Source organism: Cyprinus carpio, chromosome A13, assembly GCF_018340385.1.
Source record: "Cyprinus carpio isolate SPL01 chromosome A13, ASM1834038v1, whole genome shotgun sequence".
In the NCBI taxonomy this organism is placed as follows: domain Eukaryota; kingdom Metazoa; phylum Chordata; class Actinopteri; order Cypriniformes; family Cyprinidae; genus Cyprinus; species Cyprinus carpio.
The window spans coordinates 23,828,869-23,850,101 of NC_056584.1; the positions used below are offsets into that span (position 1 = coordinate 23,828,869).

General features: G+C 35.7%; 1 protein-coding gene across 3 annotated transcripts in view; it reads left to right on the forward strand.

Moving 5' to 3' along the window:
• Window positions 1–21,233, forward strand: part of LOC109048505 (cadherin-23-like) — a 233,629-nt gene that overhangs the window by 97,468 nt on the left and 114,928 nt on the right. For all 3 annotated transcript variants that reach the window (XM_042769422.1, XM_042769420.1, XM_042769421.1), the window contains exons 7-9: window positions 3,472–3,666; window positions 3,773–3,901; window positions 8,167–8,245. In XM_042769422.1, coding sequence (XP_042625356.1) covers window positions 3,472–3,666; window positions 3,773–3,901; window positions 8,167–8,245 — 403 coding nt within the window. The remainder of the gene's footprint in view (window positions 1–3,471; window positions 3,667–3,772; window positions 3,902–8,166; window positions 8,246–21,233) is intronic.

Genomic DNA, 21,233 nt, shown 5'->3' on the forward strand with positions numbered 1-21,233 from the left:
ATTATTCCATTTTTAAGGTTCCTAATATTGTTTTGGGAGTCTCCTACAATAGGTTTACATGCATGCAATGGTAAAAAAAAAAAGTTTTAGTTTTCTCAAAATATTTATTTAATTTCACCTCATTTTCCAATGATTCTCCAATGATTCGTTTAAAGCAGTTCTAAGATTCAGTCTTTCTAAACCCCTCCTTTCCGTGAGCCTACTGTACTACTCTGATTGATCAGATGTCACAGTCTGTTGTGATTGGTCTACAGCGTACAGTGCGTGTCGGAAACGATACACCCATTGCCATAGTTTCGTATTTTGAATGCTCTATAGAAAATATAAACATCTATTATTTACAGTATCATACTTACAGGTTGTGATTCAGTGGAGCCAGCTGGTCCAAATAAACTGAGCCATCTGTCAAGAGCAAGTGTTTTGTGAATCCCGAATTGAACTCCCCAAGATTAGAAAAGCAGTCGTCAGTAAAATGGGCAGGGTCAGTGGGCGGGGTCAAGTTGTTTGTGGCCGGCCAACGTAGAACATAAGCGGGAATTGTGCAAATGTGGTTCCTCATGACGTGTACCCATCACAGAAGTGGGATTCAAATGACTCATGACTCGTTTAGGCTGCACAGAGTCGATTCTTAATTTTGGGAGACAGTAACTTTATTTCTCGTGCACTTTTGCTTTTACAACTTTGCAGATCGTTTACACTCTCATACAGCTACGTTACACACTGCATGAAAGGCAATATTCGAAATGGCATAATAGGGGCACTTTAAGATTTTTTAAATTTAAACTGTTGCTTCAGGCCAAAATACATGTACTGTGTGTAATCTATAATAATGTGAAAACCCATCCATGTTGTACTCTCACATCAAAATCCACCAGCAAATTTGTTCAGAACAGTTTTTAAATAGTGCACATTTCTCTCTTAATTCAGACAAAATGACTTTTTCAGTGGAGAAAGCAATATTATGGATTATATACATCTTGATGTATTTGTTTCTTACAAACATGCAGTTTTTTTTACTTCACAAGATGTTAATCGTTGTACTGTAGTAATGTGGATTAGTGCTATGTCATTCTGACGGCACCCATTCACTGCAGATAATTATTTGGTGAGCAAGTGATGTAATGTTAAATTTTTCCAATTCTGTTCCCCTGAAGAAGCTAATTCATCTAAATCTTGGATGCCCTGAGTAAATTTTCAGCAAATTTTCATTTTTGGGTGAACTATTACTGTAAATGTATACATTTGGCAGATGCTTTTATCCAAAGCGACTTTCAAAATATACATTTGATCCGTTTATGCATCCTTTCGGAATCAAAAACTTGGCCTTTGCATTGCTAGTGCCATACTTTACTGTTTAAGTTACAGGAATGGCTCAATGTTAATGTAAGTTTCACTTCTCATACTGAATCTCGCTCCACTTGTTACTCTGAATATGTCTTTTTCCTGTGGTGTTTTTCATGTGCCACAATGTGTATAAGAGGCTGAAAGCTAATAATAAGTAGCCTCTTTCTCTCCTCCCATTTCCCTCTTTCTGTCTTCCTGGTTTGGGAATAATCTTCTCTGACATACCGCAGTTGAAAGAGGCTGGGGAGTCCCTGCTGTATTTGAGGTTTTTAATACTATTAGATATGCTTCTCTCTCCCACTCATGCATTCTTTTTCTTCCTTCATTCTTCTTATTTTTTATTCTTGTTAGGCTTTTTCCTAACCTCAGATGTTATATTTGAATACAAAATTATTTCTCAGATCAACACTTTTTTTTGCTGCTAAATATTCTGATGTTTTATCATCAGCATCCTGTACGCTTAAAAAATGTGAAATTTTCACTCTGAAATTACTAGTAAATTTCATTATTAATTACAAAGAAACGTTATTAAACATTTTGAAGAAGAAAGACTAAAATGGTATTTTCTTGTAAAATGTATTCTCATAATCTTTTTTTATTTATGTCTAATATATATATCTGACCTAAAGCAGTTTGTTTTAAGGTGCATGAACTTTAGCGTGGAGCAGCTGAGCAGTGAAAGTGTTAAGAGGACGTTATCAGGTCGAGGCAAGCCAGCAAGTTAGAATTCACTGTCCACATCTATCTTCATTCCTTCTTATGACTCCCCTTTTTTTCTAATCCTCTTTTCTCTCTGTTTTATCTTTGTCCTTTATACATCTCATGCTTTCTTTCTCTCCGATAGGTTATCTGAATCTTTTCCAATCCTTTCTTTTCAAAGGATGGATATCTCCTGTTTTATTGAAAGAGATAAAGAGGGAGTGCTTGCTGAAGTACAACTTCTTTCTCTCATGAAGGATCTGGTTTACTGTTTTGGAATAGGAAGTGTCTATTTTTCTCTTTTGCTCTCTCTTTCTGTGGCCTAGGGATTGTGGGAGTAATGCGGTGGCATTCAGCTTTTTGTAAATGCCATATATAAATAAATATATGTAAACAGAATATATAAGCTTGAATAATGCAGCTAGCTGTTTAACGTCAGCTATGACTCAAAGCAGGAGTTTATGAAGTTGCCTTTTCGGTTCCATATACTGTAGACTTGCTTTTGTCTAGTGTACAGTAGGTATGTGTAGATGTATAGATAGAGTGCACCTGATGTTTAGATAAATGCATGGGTGAAATTAAAGAAATGTCAAGAATATGTCTGGGTCATATTTCACCCCCAAATCAAAAGAAAGAAAGAATAATTTTTATTTTCCATAAAGAAAATGGAACCCATTTACGACCATTAAGAATTTTTTTTTACACATTTCCCAAAATTCGAATTACCATTATGCAAAAACATAATAATAATAATAATAATAATAATAATAATAATAATAATAATAATAATAATAATAATAATAATAAATATATTACTGCAATGTTAAACAATGTGAAAATTATTATTATTATATTGTAAATTATATATCATGGTAGTATTCCTTTAATGTTGATTTAGATCCCCATTTACTTAGATTTCCATTAATCACTTTACTCATTACACACACACACACACACACACACACACACACACACACACACACACACACACACACACACACACACACACACACACACACACATATATATATTATATTAAGAAACATTTTTGTCATAGGTACTTTTTTTATTTCCCCTGTTTTAATCAAATTTCACCCCTATAGTCACATCCCTGAAGTTACTGTATAAATACTTGTTTAAAACTTAGGGAGCGTCTGAAAATGCTCCTCCAGCATTTTATTCTGGGTGTGTTCTCGCTGTTGCTGACTGACTGCATCATGTCTCAGAGACAGCAGGGGTCTGATCATCTCAGACACTTACTGACAGGTGAAATGACAGAGACAGGAGCTGTCACTCATCATCTGAAATATGCTTAACCGTAGTATTAAATATTGCTCATTATGCAAGTTCTTTCTTTCTTTCTCATTTGAAGAGCACAACATTGTATACATTTAATAACATGTCTCATTACTGTCTCTGTGTGTGTAGAACACTCCAGTGGGAACGTCCGTGTTCATGGTGAACGCGACAGACCCGGATCAGGGCGTGGGCGGCAGTGTGCTCTTCTCCTTCCAGCCTCCCTCTCCGTTCTTCTCCATTGATGGTGCCAGGGGAATCGTTACTGTGACGAGAGCGCTGGACTATGAGACGACAACCACGTATCAGCTCACTGTTAATGCCACGGTTAGAAAACACACACTGTAGAGCTCTGCATTGTGAAATTATTGAGTGAAGCTTTGTCAATTCCAAAGCCATATAAAACATGTATACTTGTTTATCTCTGTGATAGGACCAGGATAAGAGGCGTCCACTCTCGAGTCTGGCTAATTTGGCGATTGCCATCACTGATGTTCAAGACATGGACCCCATCTTCACCAACCTCCCGTACAGCACTAATATAATGGAGGACGCACCACCAGTCAGTAAACACACACATATATTTAGTCTTGCTTTTTTTCTTAGTTCAGCAGTATTTAGATGGGTTTATCTCACAAAATGATGTGACGTGAAGCCAAGAACGGTGTCCCATAATCTGAATTTGTGTTCTGCATTTTCCCATCCAAGTGCACACACACACACACACACACACACACACACACACACACACACACACACACACACACACACACACACACACACACACACACACACACACACCACACACCACAGCAGTGAGAACCCAAAACACACACACACCATGAACACACTCCCGGATTGGAACCCAAAGGTTGAATCCGTGACCTTTGGGTTACAAGTTCGACTCTGTAACCAATAGGCCACAACTGCCCCCCATGTCCCACAAGACTCCCCCCCAAAAAACAATGAAATTCATCCAAATGCATTGGCACAAAACCTAGTGAGATGCTTACATAGACGGCATATTTGGGCCTGTACAAGGTTTTGAGTCCAGATAATATTTATATGACAACTATAAAACATTAAGTAGAAATTTAAAAGTAAAGTAAGGATTTGTATGGAATGGAATGAGAGACAGAGAAACAGAAAGAGAGAGTGAGTTTGGCTGACAAAGAGTTATACAATGTGTGTGTTGAGTAATTAGACAATAATTATGAGAGAAGCAGCCATTACACCTGTGAACTCTCACTGGAATATTCCTGTAATTACAGTGATAGATTTATACTGTGACCTGCTCACTGCTCAGAGCCCACGAAAGGTCATTCATTGTGAGATTCACTGCTGGCCGTTTGGCCCTGTGTCAGTTTACTGTGTCAAACACACCGCCACAGGCTCTGAGGATATGTGTTGGATGTGTTTGTGTGTGTTTCTGTCTGTGTAAAACTGAAAGTGGAAAGTACTGTAGGTATGTTAAAACCGCCTTTAAAATAGACTCCTAAAATAGAATCTTATATTACCAATGGAAAATTACACTTGCTGAAAAGCTGTATCGATTTTATACTGTACATTAATAAACGGGAAGTTAATATTGAAGTTATATTTTACACACAAAATTGCAGAATCAGCTACAATTCATCAAAATGTAATCTAAAATATATTTACAATTTTAAATAAACTAAAAACAGAAATCTCTCCTAATGAAATTGTGTGGAAAACCAAAGTTTAAGCCTGTAAATTTAATATATATATATATATATATATATATATATATATATATATATATATTATATATATATATATATATATATATATATATATATATATATATATATATATATATATAAATAGCTATTTAGAATTTTTTTATTAATGTAAAATATCAGTATTGTACAATTTTAATACACACAAACTAATAGTCAAAGGTTTGGAATAATTGAGGTTTTTTTTTTTAAGTCTCTTGTGCTCTCTAAAGCTGCATTTATTTGATAAAAAATACAGTAAAACAGTAATATTGTACAATTTAAAATAACTGTTTTCTATTTAAATATATTTTAATATATTACAAAATATACATATTTCACTGTTTGTATCACTCCACTTTTCATCCAACTCTTCAGTCTCTGAGTCTGTCTTTTTTTACCTGTTTCTCTTTCTTTCAAGCCCCATATTTTCTCTCTCCCTCCTTTTATCTCTCTCTGGTGTCCATTTGCATGCATATTAACTCGAGAGTATGTCAGAAGTGAAGTGTGGCGACACAGATCTATCAGTCGTCTCAGGAAGGTCACGAATAAGAAGACAGTGATGACTTTAGACCAGTTGTCTTGTCTAAATGTGCCGGTCAGCTTCAAGCTCCGAGTGGACGTGATTGATTTTGGCATATCATTTCTTATTTCCTAAAGTTGTGGAAACACTATTAAAAAAAAGACAAGAGGCTTTTGTGATGAGAATTAGACAGTCTAAACACGTACGCCCTCAATAAGGGCACACGTCACACTAGCATGTTCATATAAAACGATGTTGACACATACACTTAGCCACACGCAGAGAGCTTATCTTCCCTCACATTCACACACGCATGTACGGAGTGTGTGTCTGCTCAGTCGACGGGCCTCGGGGTGAGTGACTGAGTCAGTGTGGAGAGTTCTCAAAGCTACTGACATTTACAGGCAAACAGATATCAAACACACAGAGCTGTCGTGGGTCATCTGTCAAAACACAACTCTTAACCCCCGTTCCATCTCAGGTGCGTCGCTCTCACTCAGACACCGAGAGACAGAGAGATCCCTTAGCTTTCCCTCTCATCTCAATGGCTTTTTTACATTAGAGAAACACTTTTAAAACAATAGTTCATCCAAAATTCTCAATTCGGTCATTATTTGCTCAGCCTCACATTGTCCTAATTTAGTACGATCTATTATATTTATTTTTTCTCCTCCTAGATAATTTTTGCTTAGCTGTTTACATGCAAGGACGGTTTATAGTGACCATGTCTTTGAAGGCCGCATTTAGCTTATTTTCACATCCACATTTTTTTCTCGTTTTCCCATATTTTTCATGTGAAATGATGATTTTAATAATAACTATGATGATTTTTGAATTTACTGTAATAATAACTATTATGATTTAGCTTTTTGGAGCTGGACAGGCACCACTCTGTGGCCGTTGTATAGAAAGATTAGTTTGAAGGTTCTTTAAAATGTATAATTTATTTGTTTGAGTAAATAATCGCATTATAAAAATTTCTTGGTGAAATATTCATTGAAGATTCACCTTAATGCTTGAAATATGGTGAAATATCCACTATATATAATTGCTGGAAATTTGCAACTTTATTTCGCATAATTGTGTAAATCTCACAATTGAAACTATGTTTCTCGTAATTGTGACTTTATTTCTTCATTTAAACTGTACACTATCATGTAAAAGTTTGGTGAATTTTTATATATATATATATATATATATATATATATTAACTATATGCTATATGCTTAACAAGTCTTAATTTATTTAATCAAAAATACAGTAAAAGCAGTGATGATGTAAAATATTATTACAATTTATAATAACTGTTTTCTATTTAAATGTATTTTAAAATGTAATTTATTCCTGTGATGCAAAGCTGAATTTTCCTCATCATTACGCTAGGCTTCTGTATCACATGATCCTTCAGAAATCATTCTGATAATCTGATATGCTGCTCAAGAAAAATTCTTATTAACAACAATGTTGAAATGTGAGAGAGAAGCTGACACTTCTGATCATTTTAATGCGTCCTTTTTTTTTAAATAGTTTTTTCTGAATGCACAGCTACTTTTGGATGTCCCATGAAGTGGTGCAGTTACGTCATCTACCAGCAGGGCCTCGCTATCCATCCAAACCCATCAAACCTTGACCCTCTGGCACAAACACAGCTCTGCGGTTCATGCTCATACCGTAGTAAGCTGAATCCACCTGCCTAATGGACCAAAGTTTGACAACAGCTAAAATGAGAAAAATACTGTTTTGCAGGAAAAGTGGCCGTTTTCTTTTGTCAGGGTGACATTTAAAGGCTTTTTAGGGGCAAACACCATTTGGCTGTCAAGTGCTTGATCTGAAATGGTGCAAGAGAAGAGACACAGATGGAGAAATGGACGAGAATGTGCAGGGAAAATGTTTAAGGATGAGAGGACAGGAAAGAGAAGGAGAAAGACGTGTGCATGATTGAACATTCCACTTGTGCGGACGGCAAGAGAATGGCTCGAAAATTACTTCAGCCACACTTCATCCCCTCTTCAGCCACTTTTGTCATCCATTTCTCCCTCGCTCCTCCTCACATTCCTGTGCTAAACGTGCTGTAATTGATTGTGTGCTGTAATAGCAGTGGAGTGTTGGCAGAAATGAAGCATAAACAGCTCTCAGACACTATTAGCTGGATCAATGGCAGACGCTCTCTCACTTTTCTCTTTAAGCATCTGTACAGTTGCTTATTCAGGATCAAAGAGTCCTCAAATTCTGAATATTTCTCCATTTGTTCTTTTTCATGTATCATTTGATGCATTCATTTTTGAAGCTGTTGTCCCTGTAACATCCCTCACCAGGTCCTTTCCTGAACAGTTGCTCACAAAAGCATTTGAACACTTGATGTCTGTTTGTCATTGCATTAGACAAAATTAAAAAACAAGTGGCATTTATTTTAAAGTAGCGCAAACACACTTTTTTTTAATGCAAAGCATTTTAAAAACAAGATATAAAGCAACTAAAGACAAAGTATTTATGAACTTGCATAATTTTCATGTTTTTTATTTTTTTCTCTCATTAAATGCTTGTCGTCTTTGTGTGTTTCTGTAGGGTTATGAAGTCCGTAAGATCACGGCGATCGATCAAGACTTGGGTCGACCACGTGGCATCGGATATACGATCATATCAGGTCAGTCACATCCATCATGATTAACAGCTCTGTCTGGCGTTTAATTGTATAAACTTAAGAACATTTAATGTATTCACTTGAGAATGTATACAATTTATTAATGTATGTTTTTCTTTAAGGCTTTGGAAAACAAATAAAAACTAATTCACTAGGTAGAATGACATGATATAAAATAAAAATAATAACAATAATAATATACACAATAATATATTCCTTAGGTTTTAGTATTTTAGGTTTTCTTTTTTATATTGTTTTCAATTTGTAAGTGTTTTAGGCTGTGTTAAATATTTCAATGGATATAATTAAGTAATTTTAAATAATAATAATGATAATAATAATATAGTTTTTATACTTCACTGTTTTATTTTATTTTATCTTATCTTATTTTATTTTATTAAAGTGAACTCAGAATGCATTTGTCATACATGTTTAAAGCGAATTGCACAGAGAATGTAAAGTTGACTGCTCTCAGTGTAGCGAAAAGAGACATATATGAAAATGTGCATTTCATGGGATTTCTAATACTCAATACTTCAAAAACACTTATCTGGATGACAGTATGTAAATGGAATTTAAAATATGCAGTGATCATTGTTATCTCAAAATATTACAATTGGAGCAAATACTCATAATCAGACAATTATATAATGACTAATGTCATTATACATGATTTGATATATAGTTATTTGAGTGTTGAGTGCAGTATGTTTTTTCATGCTCCAGTCTGAAGGACAGTGGCCTATATGCGTCACATTAGTGCTGCTGTGGAGTAAGTCTCTTTGGATATGGGATAATGTGTGTGTGTGACTAAAAGCCTTTGTCTGTTTAGTCCATACATGAGCTTAACACAGCAGGACAAACCTCCCCACAGTGCAACAAGCACACACACACTTACTGAAGCGGTGTACTTGTGTGTGTACGGCCTCCCCCGTAGATCACTTTCATTGCTATCAGCATGAGACAGACGGAGCAAAGGGAGGAACAGAATGGACGGCGAGAGACAGAGAGAGAGAGAGAGGGTTAAACCATGTGTTTCTTTGATATATTTCAGATGTACATTGAGAACCTTCAGTGGCTCAGTTTTGTGGTAGTGTGTGTTGAATGGGTTTTTAAAGGCTGTGTATGTTTATACTGTATATATAGATTTGACACTTAAATGACAATGAGTGTCTGAATGGCACTGCATTATATGTATAATATCAAACCACTCACAGAGAGAAAGAGGTTGTATTTGAATAAAGTAAAGGTGGGCTGCTTTAATAGTATGTTTTCAGAATAGTGCTGAGAAATCTGACTCCTTTTTGCTTCAAAGATTTGATTTAAATAATAATAAAACAGATATGTGTGTGTGTATACAGTATACATATATATATAAACACTCAAAAACGTTTAAAATATTTTTTGTTATGCTGATTAAGTCTCTTCAGTCTCTCCCAGTAGCAATCACTAAATTAAGCTACAAAACTCTATACTAACTTACATTCAACTTATATTGTCTGTGGAAGGTGTAGGACCATAAAATGTTCATCGAATCATATCCCTCTGTCCGAGGGCTACGATAGGCTGTCCTACTTGCCTGTCAACGTATGTATTTGCATTCCTCGGTGCACACTGTTTGCTCAGACATGATACGTCATCAGCGCTTTCCATTACAATGTTACAGACAGCGTGAGAACAGGTGGTGTTATTATTGACATATTATGCGTTGTGTACTGTAGTGTTTTCTTACTGGTGAATGAGACATTCTGACAGCGTTGCATTCTACCCTCCACAAACGCTGTCTCTCATCGTGTCGCTGGTTAGCTGGTTAGCTGGTTAGTCAGTGCAACTTGCTTTTTTTTTTTCCTTATAGCAGCCATTAGAGAGAAAGGAGAAAGAGAAACATTTTTTTAAACAAATGTATTAACTTTTATATTATTTTAAATTACTTATGTACATAGCCTTGTATGTATGTTTGTATTTATTTATGTATTAAAACATAATTTATTGGTAACTGATATGGGTTTGGTTGGGGTTTGGGATATAGACGGTTTCATCGGGTGCAGGCACCTGGACCAAAGTTAACTTCGGTCTGTGTTTGTTTATCAGTCTGGCTATGGTGCCATCCACAAACGCAGTTAAAGTTAAGGTGATGAGTAGACTGAAGTTGGGCTCAGGTGGTTGTGCTGTGGGATGTGTTTCACATATATTCATTTGTTTGTGGTGCTCACAATATCAAAACTGACCGATTTTTCAAAAGGCTTCGTTGAATAAACATGAGCACATACTGCACGCTTAAAAATCAAAACGAGGCGCGGGTGTTTTTATATCACTGTATTTCTGAAGGAAAACTATCTTTAATTAGTCTATTAAATTTTCAATGTCATTTTCATTTCATCTTGCATGTTTGTGAGCACTGCTTTGTGTACAGCAGTTACTGGGGAAACCTCTGTTTCTTCCGCTTTAAAGCACCTCCTGCTGGCAGAGAATGAATTTGCATTTTCAGTAAGTCTGAACATATTTTGCTTGTTATCAAAAATAATCTACTCTAGAGGGACGACTAAGCTGTTGTTATTGATTAAGTTTTGGAAGTCTAGAAAGCCAACTTTAGGGATCTACACAAAAACTTGCGCAGTAACGTTTGTTTATGTTGTTGCCATTGAAACATCTATATTGCCAATAATTATAGAGCCGGGTGGCAGATGGCAAATAATAGAACTGTTATGTCATTTATGCGCAGTATTTACTCAGAAATTACCAAAAAAAAAAAAAAAAAAAAAAATATGTCTTTGATAGTTAAGGCTTCTGTTAGTCTTCCAAGTGTATGAAGGGTTATTGGCAAAGATCACAACATAACCTCTTGAAGTGACTGTTGAGTGAAGAGGCTTGAGGATGTTATTTTTGAGAATCGATACATCAGCAGTGTAGCAGTCCAAATCACACACAAAATGACATATTATTCAGTTTTTAGAGGAAAGCTGGAAAGTGGACAGACATATAGACAGAATATTCTGAAGAAAACTGATAGCTTTGCCTTAAATTGTGGAGCATTAATGCAAAAATTTCATATGGAAAGAGAATTGTGTCAATTTCCTGCAAGCGGTTCAAGTCTAATGGTCTAAGCAATAGGACAGGGATCCGTGATGTAGGTTAAACATTCCCGCTGGCTAGTGGAGCACTGCTATTTCCTGGACCTGATTCCATACTCTGTAATCATAAGAGCTATTGCACAGGCCCTGACCCTAGATCAGCGGAATGTCCCTAGTAAAAATTCAAAATCTTAATTACAATACAAAAATTCATATTGCATGCTCTCTCAAAGCCGTTGTGTGTGAATCTAAAGGGGACAATCAAAGAAGCAGGGGAAAATGGGTGGAGGTAGAGGAAAAGGCGTCGCTCTCTTCAGGATACTCAGGTTGAGTTCAAGATCATGTGAAATCGTTTGATGAGCGCACTTTCTTTTCTGTCTTAACATCAGGTTTGCGCATCATTCAGCCGTTTAAACTTGCCACACACACGTAGTCTGTCTCGTAATGCTCGGTTATACACGAGCGCAACCTGTGGCAACTCACGCCTGGCTCCGCGTTTAAAACAAGTGTAAATTCTTCAAGTGTAAAATCCCAAATGCTTAAAAATTAATAAATCAGCCTATGTAACCTATGTACTGTAATACTTTAATAATTGACTGAAGTAATTAATTAAGTAAATTCTGTAAAAGTAGTAATACAATTATAATATTCCCTGCTAAAAAAAGACAATAGAAAATGCAATGGATTTAAGGGTTATATATACTGGGAATCATATTGGCTTTAATGTAAACTATAATGGTGTCTACTGGTATTTGATGGATTCTATTTGAGGGATGTAATCTGTCAGATGGGAAACAACAGAACAACAGTAATTCCTATTGGAATAATGCCCAAAACACACTACAAAAAGCAATTTTGTAATTGTTTTAATGGAAACCATAAGAATTTCTGTGATGGTTTCTATTGTTTTTTTTCAGCAGGGTAACAATACCCATACTGTCCTGCACACTATTGACAATATTAAGCTGAAGCTTGACTTTGCAAAATTAAAATCGCAAATCAAACAACAATCGCAGTATCTGTCAAAAAAAATCGCAATTAGATATTTTCCCCAAATCGCACAGCCCTACGCTTGGGACACTTTTTATGATGGATGGATGCACTTTATTGGACTTGTTTTGAACTATTGAAAATAACAGCCATTCACTGCCATTATAAAGCTTGGAAGAGCCAGGACATTTTTTTAATATAACTCTGATTGTATTTGTCTGAAAGAAGAAAGTCATATACACTTAGGATGCCTTGTAAGTAAATGGGGTAATTTTCATTTTTGGGTGAACTATACCTTTACATTAAAATAACACATTGTTTAGATTGTTTGAAAGTTTTCAAAAGAGTTTAATAGTTCATAGCCCAGATAGATAGATGGATACACACACACACACACACACATATAATAACAACAGTTTGGAGTTGAATGGATATGACGAATGAATGGAACGAACAACATATGGACAGATAGAATGACAAAGACAGACAAACTTACCCTTTCTGATTTGATGTTAATTGTTTTAGTGTACATTATAGAAACAGACTTTTGGAACAACCTTTACACGCACAGAAGCTCATTAGTGTAGATTTACTGTTAAATTCATCAACATCGTATGAATGAACATCTCAGGATTTTTTTTCCCACACCTATTTGCGCATGTGGATGTGTGTATATGTCATTGTAGCTGTCCTTTGAGGGTGTGTGTGTGTGTTTCTGCGGGGACTCGTCCCATTAGTTGAGTAATTAAGATAAGTGAGTTTTTAATTGCAGGGTGATGTGTGTTAATGATCTAGAGACTAGAGATCACACTCTCATGTAGTCTCTCTCTTTCTCTCTCTCACTCATTTTCCCCCAGAGGTGTGATGACAGTGCTGTTGATGTTATTATTTACTGCCAAATTACTGTGCTGTTCCTCAGGCCTCAAACTTCCTCTCTAATCCTGCAACTTGACCTGGAATGTCATTATATGATTTTCTGAAGTCAAAACAGTACCTAAATGTGAAAATAAAGAGAAGGTAAACTAGTCAAGCACTATGTTTATATCTCAGATGGTATTATACAGTGACATAAAGTCACTGTGGTAAAATGCCTTGAGTAGCTTATGCTTTTATAAAACAGCACCAACAGCAATATGATAAATGTTGAACATTGTTTCCTAAAAAAAAAGAAGAAGAGTGGTTATTTAAGAATGGCTTTAAGAATGCTAGTAGGCGGTTGCCAGGGTGTTGCTCTGCATTTGCTAAGTTGAATGAATTTATGGTTACTACAAATCATAGAGGATACAAAGTCAGATTTGAAAGACCATAAGGGTACCAGGGTGTTACTATGCAGCTGCTAAATTATTCAGAGTGGTTTTAAGAATGTTGCTAGGTGGTTGCTAAGTTGAATAGCTTTATGGCTGCTGCCATGGCTAGGGAAATGCTAGGGTGTTGCTATGCTAGGTTTTTCAGAGTTGTTGTAAGAATGTTGCTGTAAAGTGGTTATACCGTAGGTGGTTATCAGGGTGTTGCTATGCAGTTGCTAAGTTATTCTGAGTGGTTTTAAAACATTTCTAGTTACTAGAGTGTTTGTGGATGGTTGCCAGGGTGTTGCTATGCAGTCACCAAGTTATTCTGAGTAGTTTTAAAAACATTTCTACGTACCAGTGGGTTTGTGAGTGGTTACCAGGGTGTTGCTATGCACTTGCCAAGTTATTCTTAGTTGTTTTAAGGATGTTGCTAGGTGGTTGCCATGGTATTGTGGGTGGTTGCCAGGGTGCTGCTACGCAGTTGCCAAGTTATTCTGAGTAGTTTAAAAAACATTTCTAGCTACTAGGTTGATTATGGGTGGTTGCCAAGCTATTCTGATTGGTTTTAAGAATGTTTCTAGGTGTTTGCAAGGTGTGGCTATGCTGAATGGATTTATGGTTTAAATGAGATCAGATTTTAAAGCTGGAGCTCTTAGTTTTATAAATCAGAAGGACTGATGTGGAAGTTTTAAGTGTATGTGTGTCTTTGAACTTTAGCACAACTCCTGGACAAGTCGAAGGGTGAACTTTTACTTTGAACATTTGGACAACTCCGGTTTACAAAGCTTGAAGCGAAGTAGCAGTGTGAGTGTGTGTGTGTGAGAGAGAGAGAGAGAGAGAGAGACAGAGGGACTTGTGAAGGTCTTCAGCGTGCTCTCATGCCTGTAGAATCCATTATAAAGTGTCCTAGGAGAATGCTGTCCTGAGCTTTAGCCCAGCAGGGTTCATGAACCACAGCGCTCACAGATACGGCTAACAGCCCCTGCAGCTATGGTGGCTTTAAAGGGCCAAAGTTAAAACCTCATTAAATCGACCAGCACATTCAATATCATATATAATCAGATCTATAAAAAGATACAAAAAAACATACAAACAAAAACACCCCCACAATTAATCTAAAACTTAACATGCAAACCTCCAAAGAAAAACACACAGATATATAGAGATCAGTTCTCATTGATTTACACTTTTTTATGCAAGGAACTGGACTCTCACCAACGCTGAGATTCCACCTGGAGAGATTCTGTTGATGTATGCAGATGCCAATTTAGGAGCTTCTCATAAACTTCAAGAAATATAACTACACACACACACACACACACACACACACACACACACACACACACACACACACACACACACACACACACAAACACACACACACACACACACACACACACACACACACACACACACACACACACACACACACACACACACACAATCTGGACTACTGTGTCGTACTCAGGGTACATCGGACAGCTTGCAGCCCCATCCTGCCATTTTCACCAAGTTGATTAAGCAAGATGATATTTAGACACTCAAATATCAAGATGTTTACTGAATAGAGTAGATGTGACTAGATCATGCATGCACACTAGGTCAGGGCTTGCATGTCTGCTCACTGTTATAAGGGCTGTCAAACTTAACAGGATAACAAATGCTATTAAATATGTGTAATGCTGTTATTTTTAACAGCATTAACACATTTATTTAATATGACATTATTACTGTTTCACAACAAAACTAATTGGAACCACTAGAACTGACTGTCCCTATAAATTCCTGTTATGGGTAATTTGATCAATTTAATGTATCTTTGCTGACTAAAAATATTTAATATTTAATGTATTCATAAATAAGTATTATATATAAATGTATAGGTTACAATTTCCAAACATGATAATTACATAATGAACAATTATTTACGTTACATTTATAGGACAAATTATTATTATTATTATTATATTATGACAATCAGCAGTGCTTCTCTGTTCTTCAGACCAACAATTTGCAGGGATGATTTTAAGGCATAAAAAAACAATAACCAAACAATATAATAAATAAATAAATAAATAATTTATAAATGTTAATGATAGGGCTGGGCGATATGGCCTAAAAGTGGTAAAAAAAAAATCCCCGATTTTTTTACAAAAAAATCCGATTTCCGATTTAAATCTTGTTTTTTTTTTCCCCCCCTAACTTAGAATCAATATATCAGATGACAAAGAAATTGTTCAAAACAAGTTTTAAACTTTTATTTTGTTTTTGATTTTACCTTCTGGGATTTGATCTGGATTCCCCCTTCAGGTTAAATTGCCATCAGAAACAACAAGTCAAAAAGTGACAAGATGGCAGGTCCTGCCATTGTTGAACCGTGAGAGAGACGTTACTCTAAAATAAAATGAACATAAGGTCTTATCGTGCTCTCATGCCTACAGTCTTATAAACTGTCAACGAATCTTTACTATTTATTTTTTTTTTTCATGGGAGCCGCACTGATAGGGCAGAGTCAATCAGAGCCCCTGCACTTTTACCGCAAAAGTATCCAAAGTTAAATCCTAGTCACAAAAAGCATGTCTTTTCATAGCAATCTGTCCATCCTGATATGCAATGCAATGCACAAACAAAAGCCCTATCATTCTTGTATCATTTACCAGGTCAAATGTGTAACTGAGACAAGATATTTATAGAAAAAAAAAAATTGTATTACCTTTTTTTATGCTGGAACTGGATTATACTAGCCCATCCAACATCTAGACCTGTCCATGTATGCACACTCGGTGTAAGGAGCTGTTAAACTTCAAGATTAAAACTGCCAACTCACGCAGTGAGTCAGTGTCATGGACGTAGGACAGAGCAAGTGTACATACACACTTCAAGTCACATATCTCCAACTTGTTGTAACACACAGCAGGACAGTGTCACACTGTGTCTACACCGTTAGATACACACACAATAACACTACTGTGTCGCTATTTATATACACTTCTTCAGTTTTGAATTTTAGGTAGGCTATGTTTAAGCAAGGTTAGATTACCTCATATTCAAATGTTTATTTTAATTAGCCTAATACAGATCAATAAAATTCAGAAGAATGTAAGAATTTCGTTTTGAAAAATTGCCATTTAACTGCATGCATAATTTTAGACAATTAATCCAAGTAATTTAGGTACCTTTTTAACAGTAACACATTAGGCCTGCTAGAGACATTTTATGTCGGAGCGGGATCTGAGCGGGAATTGGTTTATGCGCGAACTGAGCGGTATTAACGGGGCGCTTTTATGGGGCGAATTTGATCGATTGAGTGTATCGCACTACTCAAGCGGGAAACGTAGCGGATTCACACCGCGCTGTTTCGCTCACATGCTCTGCTAGGTTAGCATGTCTCTACGCGGGGGGGGGGGGGGGGGGGGGGGGGTTGGTTACATTTATAGGGGTTGAAATTCTGATGTACGGGATATTATGAGTGGCAAGCGCCGTGCGGATGTTTAAAAAACCGATTTTCATGATTTTAAAATACGATGTAATAATCTACACATTATGAGTTAATCGTCAAGTTATAGTACTTGTATATCAGTGTTAATGACAAAGCCAGGTCTTTATCAATTATATTTATCTATCTAACTGAGACTTGTTATAGTACTTGTATATCAGTGCTCTTTTGTTGATTATGATTGCTTCTATTGTCCTCATTTGTAAGTCGCTTTGGATAAAAGCGTCTGCTAAATGACTAAATGTAAATGTAATGTAAATACTGGAACTGTTGGACATGTAACGGGTGGCTATATATGCTGTATACAATGTAAGCAAGTTATTTTCATTTACTCAACAAAAAAAAATGTCCACAACTTGCTAACAACGGGCCAAAGCATTGTAGTAGTAGTACAATCCCGAAAGGCCCGTTCACTCCAATAACAATAATTAAAAAGATAACTATATAAGCCTCCACATCAACACACAATAATGTTCTGTTTATTATAAGCATGCGCTGCAGTTGAAATTCTCAAGGTTTTTAGTGTAAGATGGATTCTGAATGGCTGTCAACGTTTTTATCGTTCATGAGCTGAAAAAATAATTGTTTTGAAAGTGAATTCCAGTGATATCAATCCTCTGTGTCATAATCGATATAGTTGTGGTGGTCTCTGCTCTACTTTTACATTTAGAGTGATTTTAAAAACAACTAAATCCTTATCGTTATTGTTATAGTTATCATCCTCGGTGTGAATGGGCCTTAACACATACGTACTGCTATATACAATGTACATGTATGATGTATCCATCGCCTTTAGATGTGTATCACTGGAACAATAACACTCTCTTCAGCTTTCCAATTATACACTCGTTCCTGTGATAATCTCTGTCTCTCTCTCACACATGCACAAGCACTGAAAGCTTTCTACAACACACTCACTCACTGCCTGCATAGAGTACTTAAAAAGCCATTACCTGCTCCTGCACAAGTCTGCTCACAACAGCGTGGCCTGTGAAATCCACCTGCAAAGACGTGATATGTGATGAAGACATAAAGATCAGCTCAAATTCTTTTATTTTGCCATCTAAGTCTGATCTTTAATAGGATCTTATCATGTCACAGTTTCCTTTCAAAATGAACGGCTTAATGTCGTCTACTGAAGTTCATAGTACTTACACAATGCAGAGAGATTTTCACAATGGAATTGAGATCCACAAGCATTATTTCAGTGCATACAAAGCTGCACTTTTTAATTTTTAAAATTCTGCACAGTTATTTGTGGAACACATATTTCCAAATGTTGCCTAGTCCTTATATCCTCACATTCACACGCACACGCGACCAAACCGAAAAAGTTCAATGAGCTCAATCATCTGTGGATCTTGTGCTTGACACTTTGAGCAGAGAGATCAAAGTTTCCAATCTATCTTTCTGGGTTTGATTATTCCTCTTGAGGCCCGAGATTTCTGATCGATAGTCAACCCTGTGACCTGGGTTACAATAAGCTCTAGCTGATAATAAAATATCTGTGTGTATATGTGTGTGAGAGGGGTCTTTAATTTCAGATGAGGATGGTGGTGTGTATATTGAATGAGTGTGTGTGAGAGATGGCTGACAGGTTGTCAGATGGGTCCCTCCAGCCTATAGTGCAGACACCAAACACCTTTTATTCTTTATTCATTTACTGCCATGATGTCCTGAAAGCTGGACACTTTGCCCTTTAGAGCCTGTTCTAATTTGAGAATGGATCCTTTTTTTTTTTAAATATTGAAACCAAATGATTTCCATGATGTTCTGTTCAGTTGACGGTTCTGTAAAATCTGCATTCTTCCATTGATGTGGACTGAATGCTGTACAATATGCATAAATATGCATGAAATATGCAATATATGCATCAGAGTTACCTTAAATTTTACTGATATCGTGATCAGCATCTTATTTTCTTTCCGCTGTGCAGAAGAATGAATGATCACCTTTCAAGCAGCTGTGTAAACGCATCTTTTGTAATGGACTATGTATGTCTTCTTCTGTGTGTTTTCTGTGCAGAGATGCCTTTTGATTTTTTCACAGATGAAATGCCTCAAGCATGCTAAATCGTAGGTATGGGATTAGGAAAGAAAATGAGAACTGAAAGGTTGTTAAATGCAATAACTGTGGAACATGAACCACATTTCCAAGAACTGTTTATTTCCAATTTGTTGTTTCAGTTCTGTTGAATTCTGAAATAATCCCATCATTTGACAATAGGTAGTTAGTGGATCGTGAATGCAATTTCCAAATATCATTCCATTAGTTCATCCTCAAAATTACTAAAAGAATTGTTGATGGAATCATTAAAGAACAAGAATTGCTCAGTGGAATTAGAATTGTTAAATTCCTATCCTATTCTCTGTGACTGTAAAAAGCTTCATTGTCTATCGACATGCAATTCAATAGTGTCAAAACATTCATGTTTCCCGCATGGTTCAGGTGGATGAAATCAATAGTATAGTTAGAGTAAAAAAAAAGAAAAAAGAAGAAGACTAAAATAGACATCATAAATGGGATAGTTAAATTATATACATAAGATAGTTTAATTAATGGTTTGTATTTTTCGGCTTTTTTAAAAAAAATTTCTGGTAAGATTTTGTGCTTGTGCCAGTTGGGTAAGGTTTTGTTTTATTTATTTATGTATTTATTTTTTGGGGGTTTAAGTAGGCCTCAATTGTCACTCTTTTGCGAGTCCGAATTAGCATTTGATTTCACTGTCACACTCTGATCTGAAATCTGAGTGTATTTGTCACTAATCTGGATTTTGCATTTGTTATGTGAGTATATTAATTAAATTATTTCAAATAATCCATAAAACAGTTTTTCGTGTCAGATGGAATCAAATGGGTTTTTGCCATCTATATAAAGTGAGGAAAGATTTCTATTTTGTGTTGCTGTAAATGCTGCGTGTTGAGTAGATGAATGGTTGATAGTTTGGTGATTGGGTGGTAAATCTATCTGACCTTTGCTCAGGACTGTTTGTTCATTATGAAAGGTTATGATTTGGTTATCATTTGACTTTTAAATATCACATACAACTTCACATTTTGCTCCTGTTTTATATAATGGTCTATTAAGACTTTGACTCTTTGACACCATTTCAAAGCATAAATCTAGTAGGGGTGTTTAGAGTATTTAATTCTATTTAAATAAAAATATTTTTATTTTAATTAAAATTACATTGTTAAAACGTCTACTATAATATAACGGAATTATAGCAGTTTAAATGTTGCCTCCAATGATTTTCAAGTCTCCAGAATACATTTTATTTTATTTTATTTTATTTTATTTTATTTTATTTTATTTTATTTTATTTTATTTTATTTTATTTTTTATTTTATTTTATTTTATTTTATTTTATTTTATTTTATTTTATTTTATGCTGATAGGCCTTGTACTATTGTTGGGTGTTTTCTGCTTTGCGAATACAGATTTTCTGATTTAAAAGCTAATTCATGTCATTTGACTATTTTCTCCTTTCATCTGGAGCTTGATGGGTTCAAAACAAAAAATGATATAGATGCTTTTAATTGAATTCTTTATTCACTCAGCAAGTAAACAACTAAACTACCCGCTTTGGCTTGTTTTGAACATTCATGCTTTGTATTTTCACTCCATGTTCCTTTTGGCTCATGCTTTCTGTAATATACTATTAAGTTTCCTTAAAGCCCATGAAAGCTGGTCATGTCCTTTTCAAGAGGTTTGATTAAATCGGTAATAGAATAGGTAATAGAAGTCATTCAGGTCAACTTTAGACTTGAATAAATCCTCTATGCTGTCAAATGGCCATTTGTCTGTCTCTACAGAGTCATCTGTTCAGTATTTTATCATTCTTTTGAAGTAGATGCTTGTTGAAAGTGAAAGTATACGCATTGTATTGTAATGCAGGCTATTGTTAACATCTTTTTGTTAGTTCAGAAGAAAACGTGTAGACTAAACTACGTGCGAAGTGCACATCAATGCGTGTGTGTTCACCTGTATGAAAGCATAAATATAATGAGGGCATAAACATCAGCTCTTTTTGTGCATGTTACCATGTGAGTGTGTTTTGTGTATGCATTTACGTGTGGCTCGAATTTGTCTGGCTGTCGCTCGAGACTCTGTGATGTCTATCCTAATGCTCTAAAATTATTCTC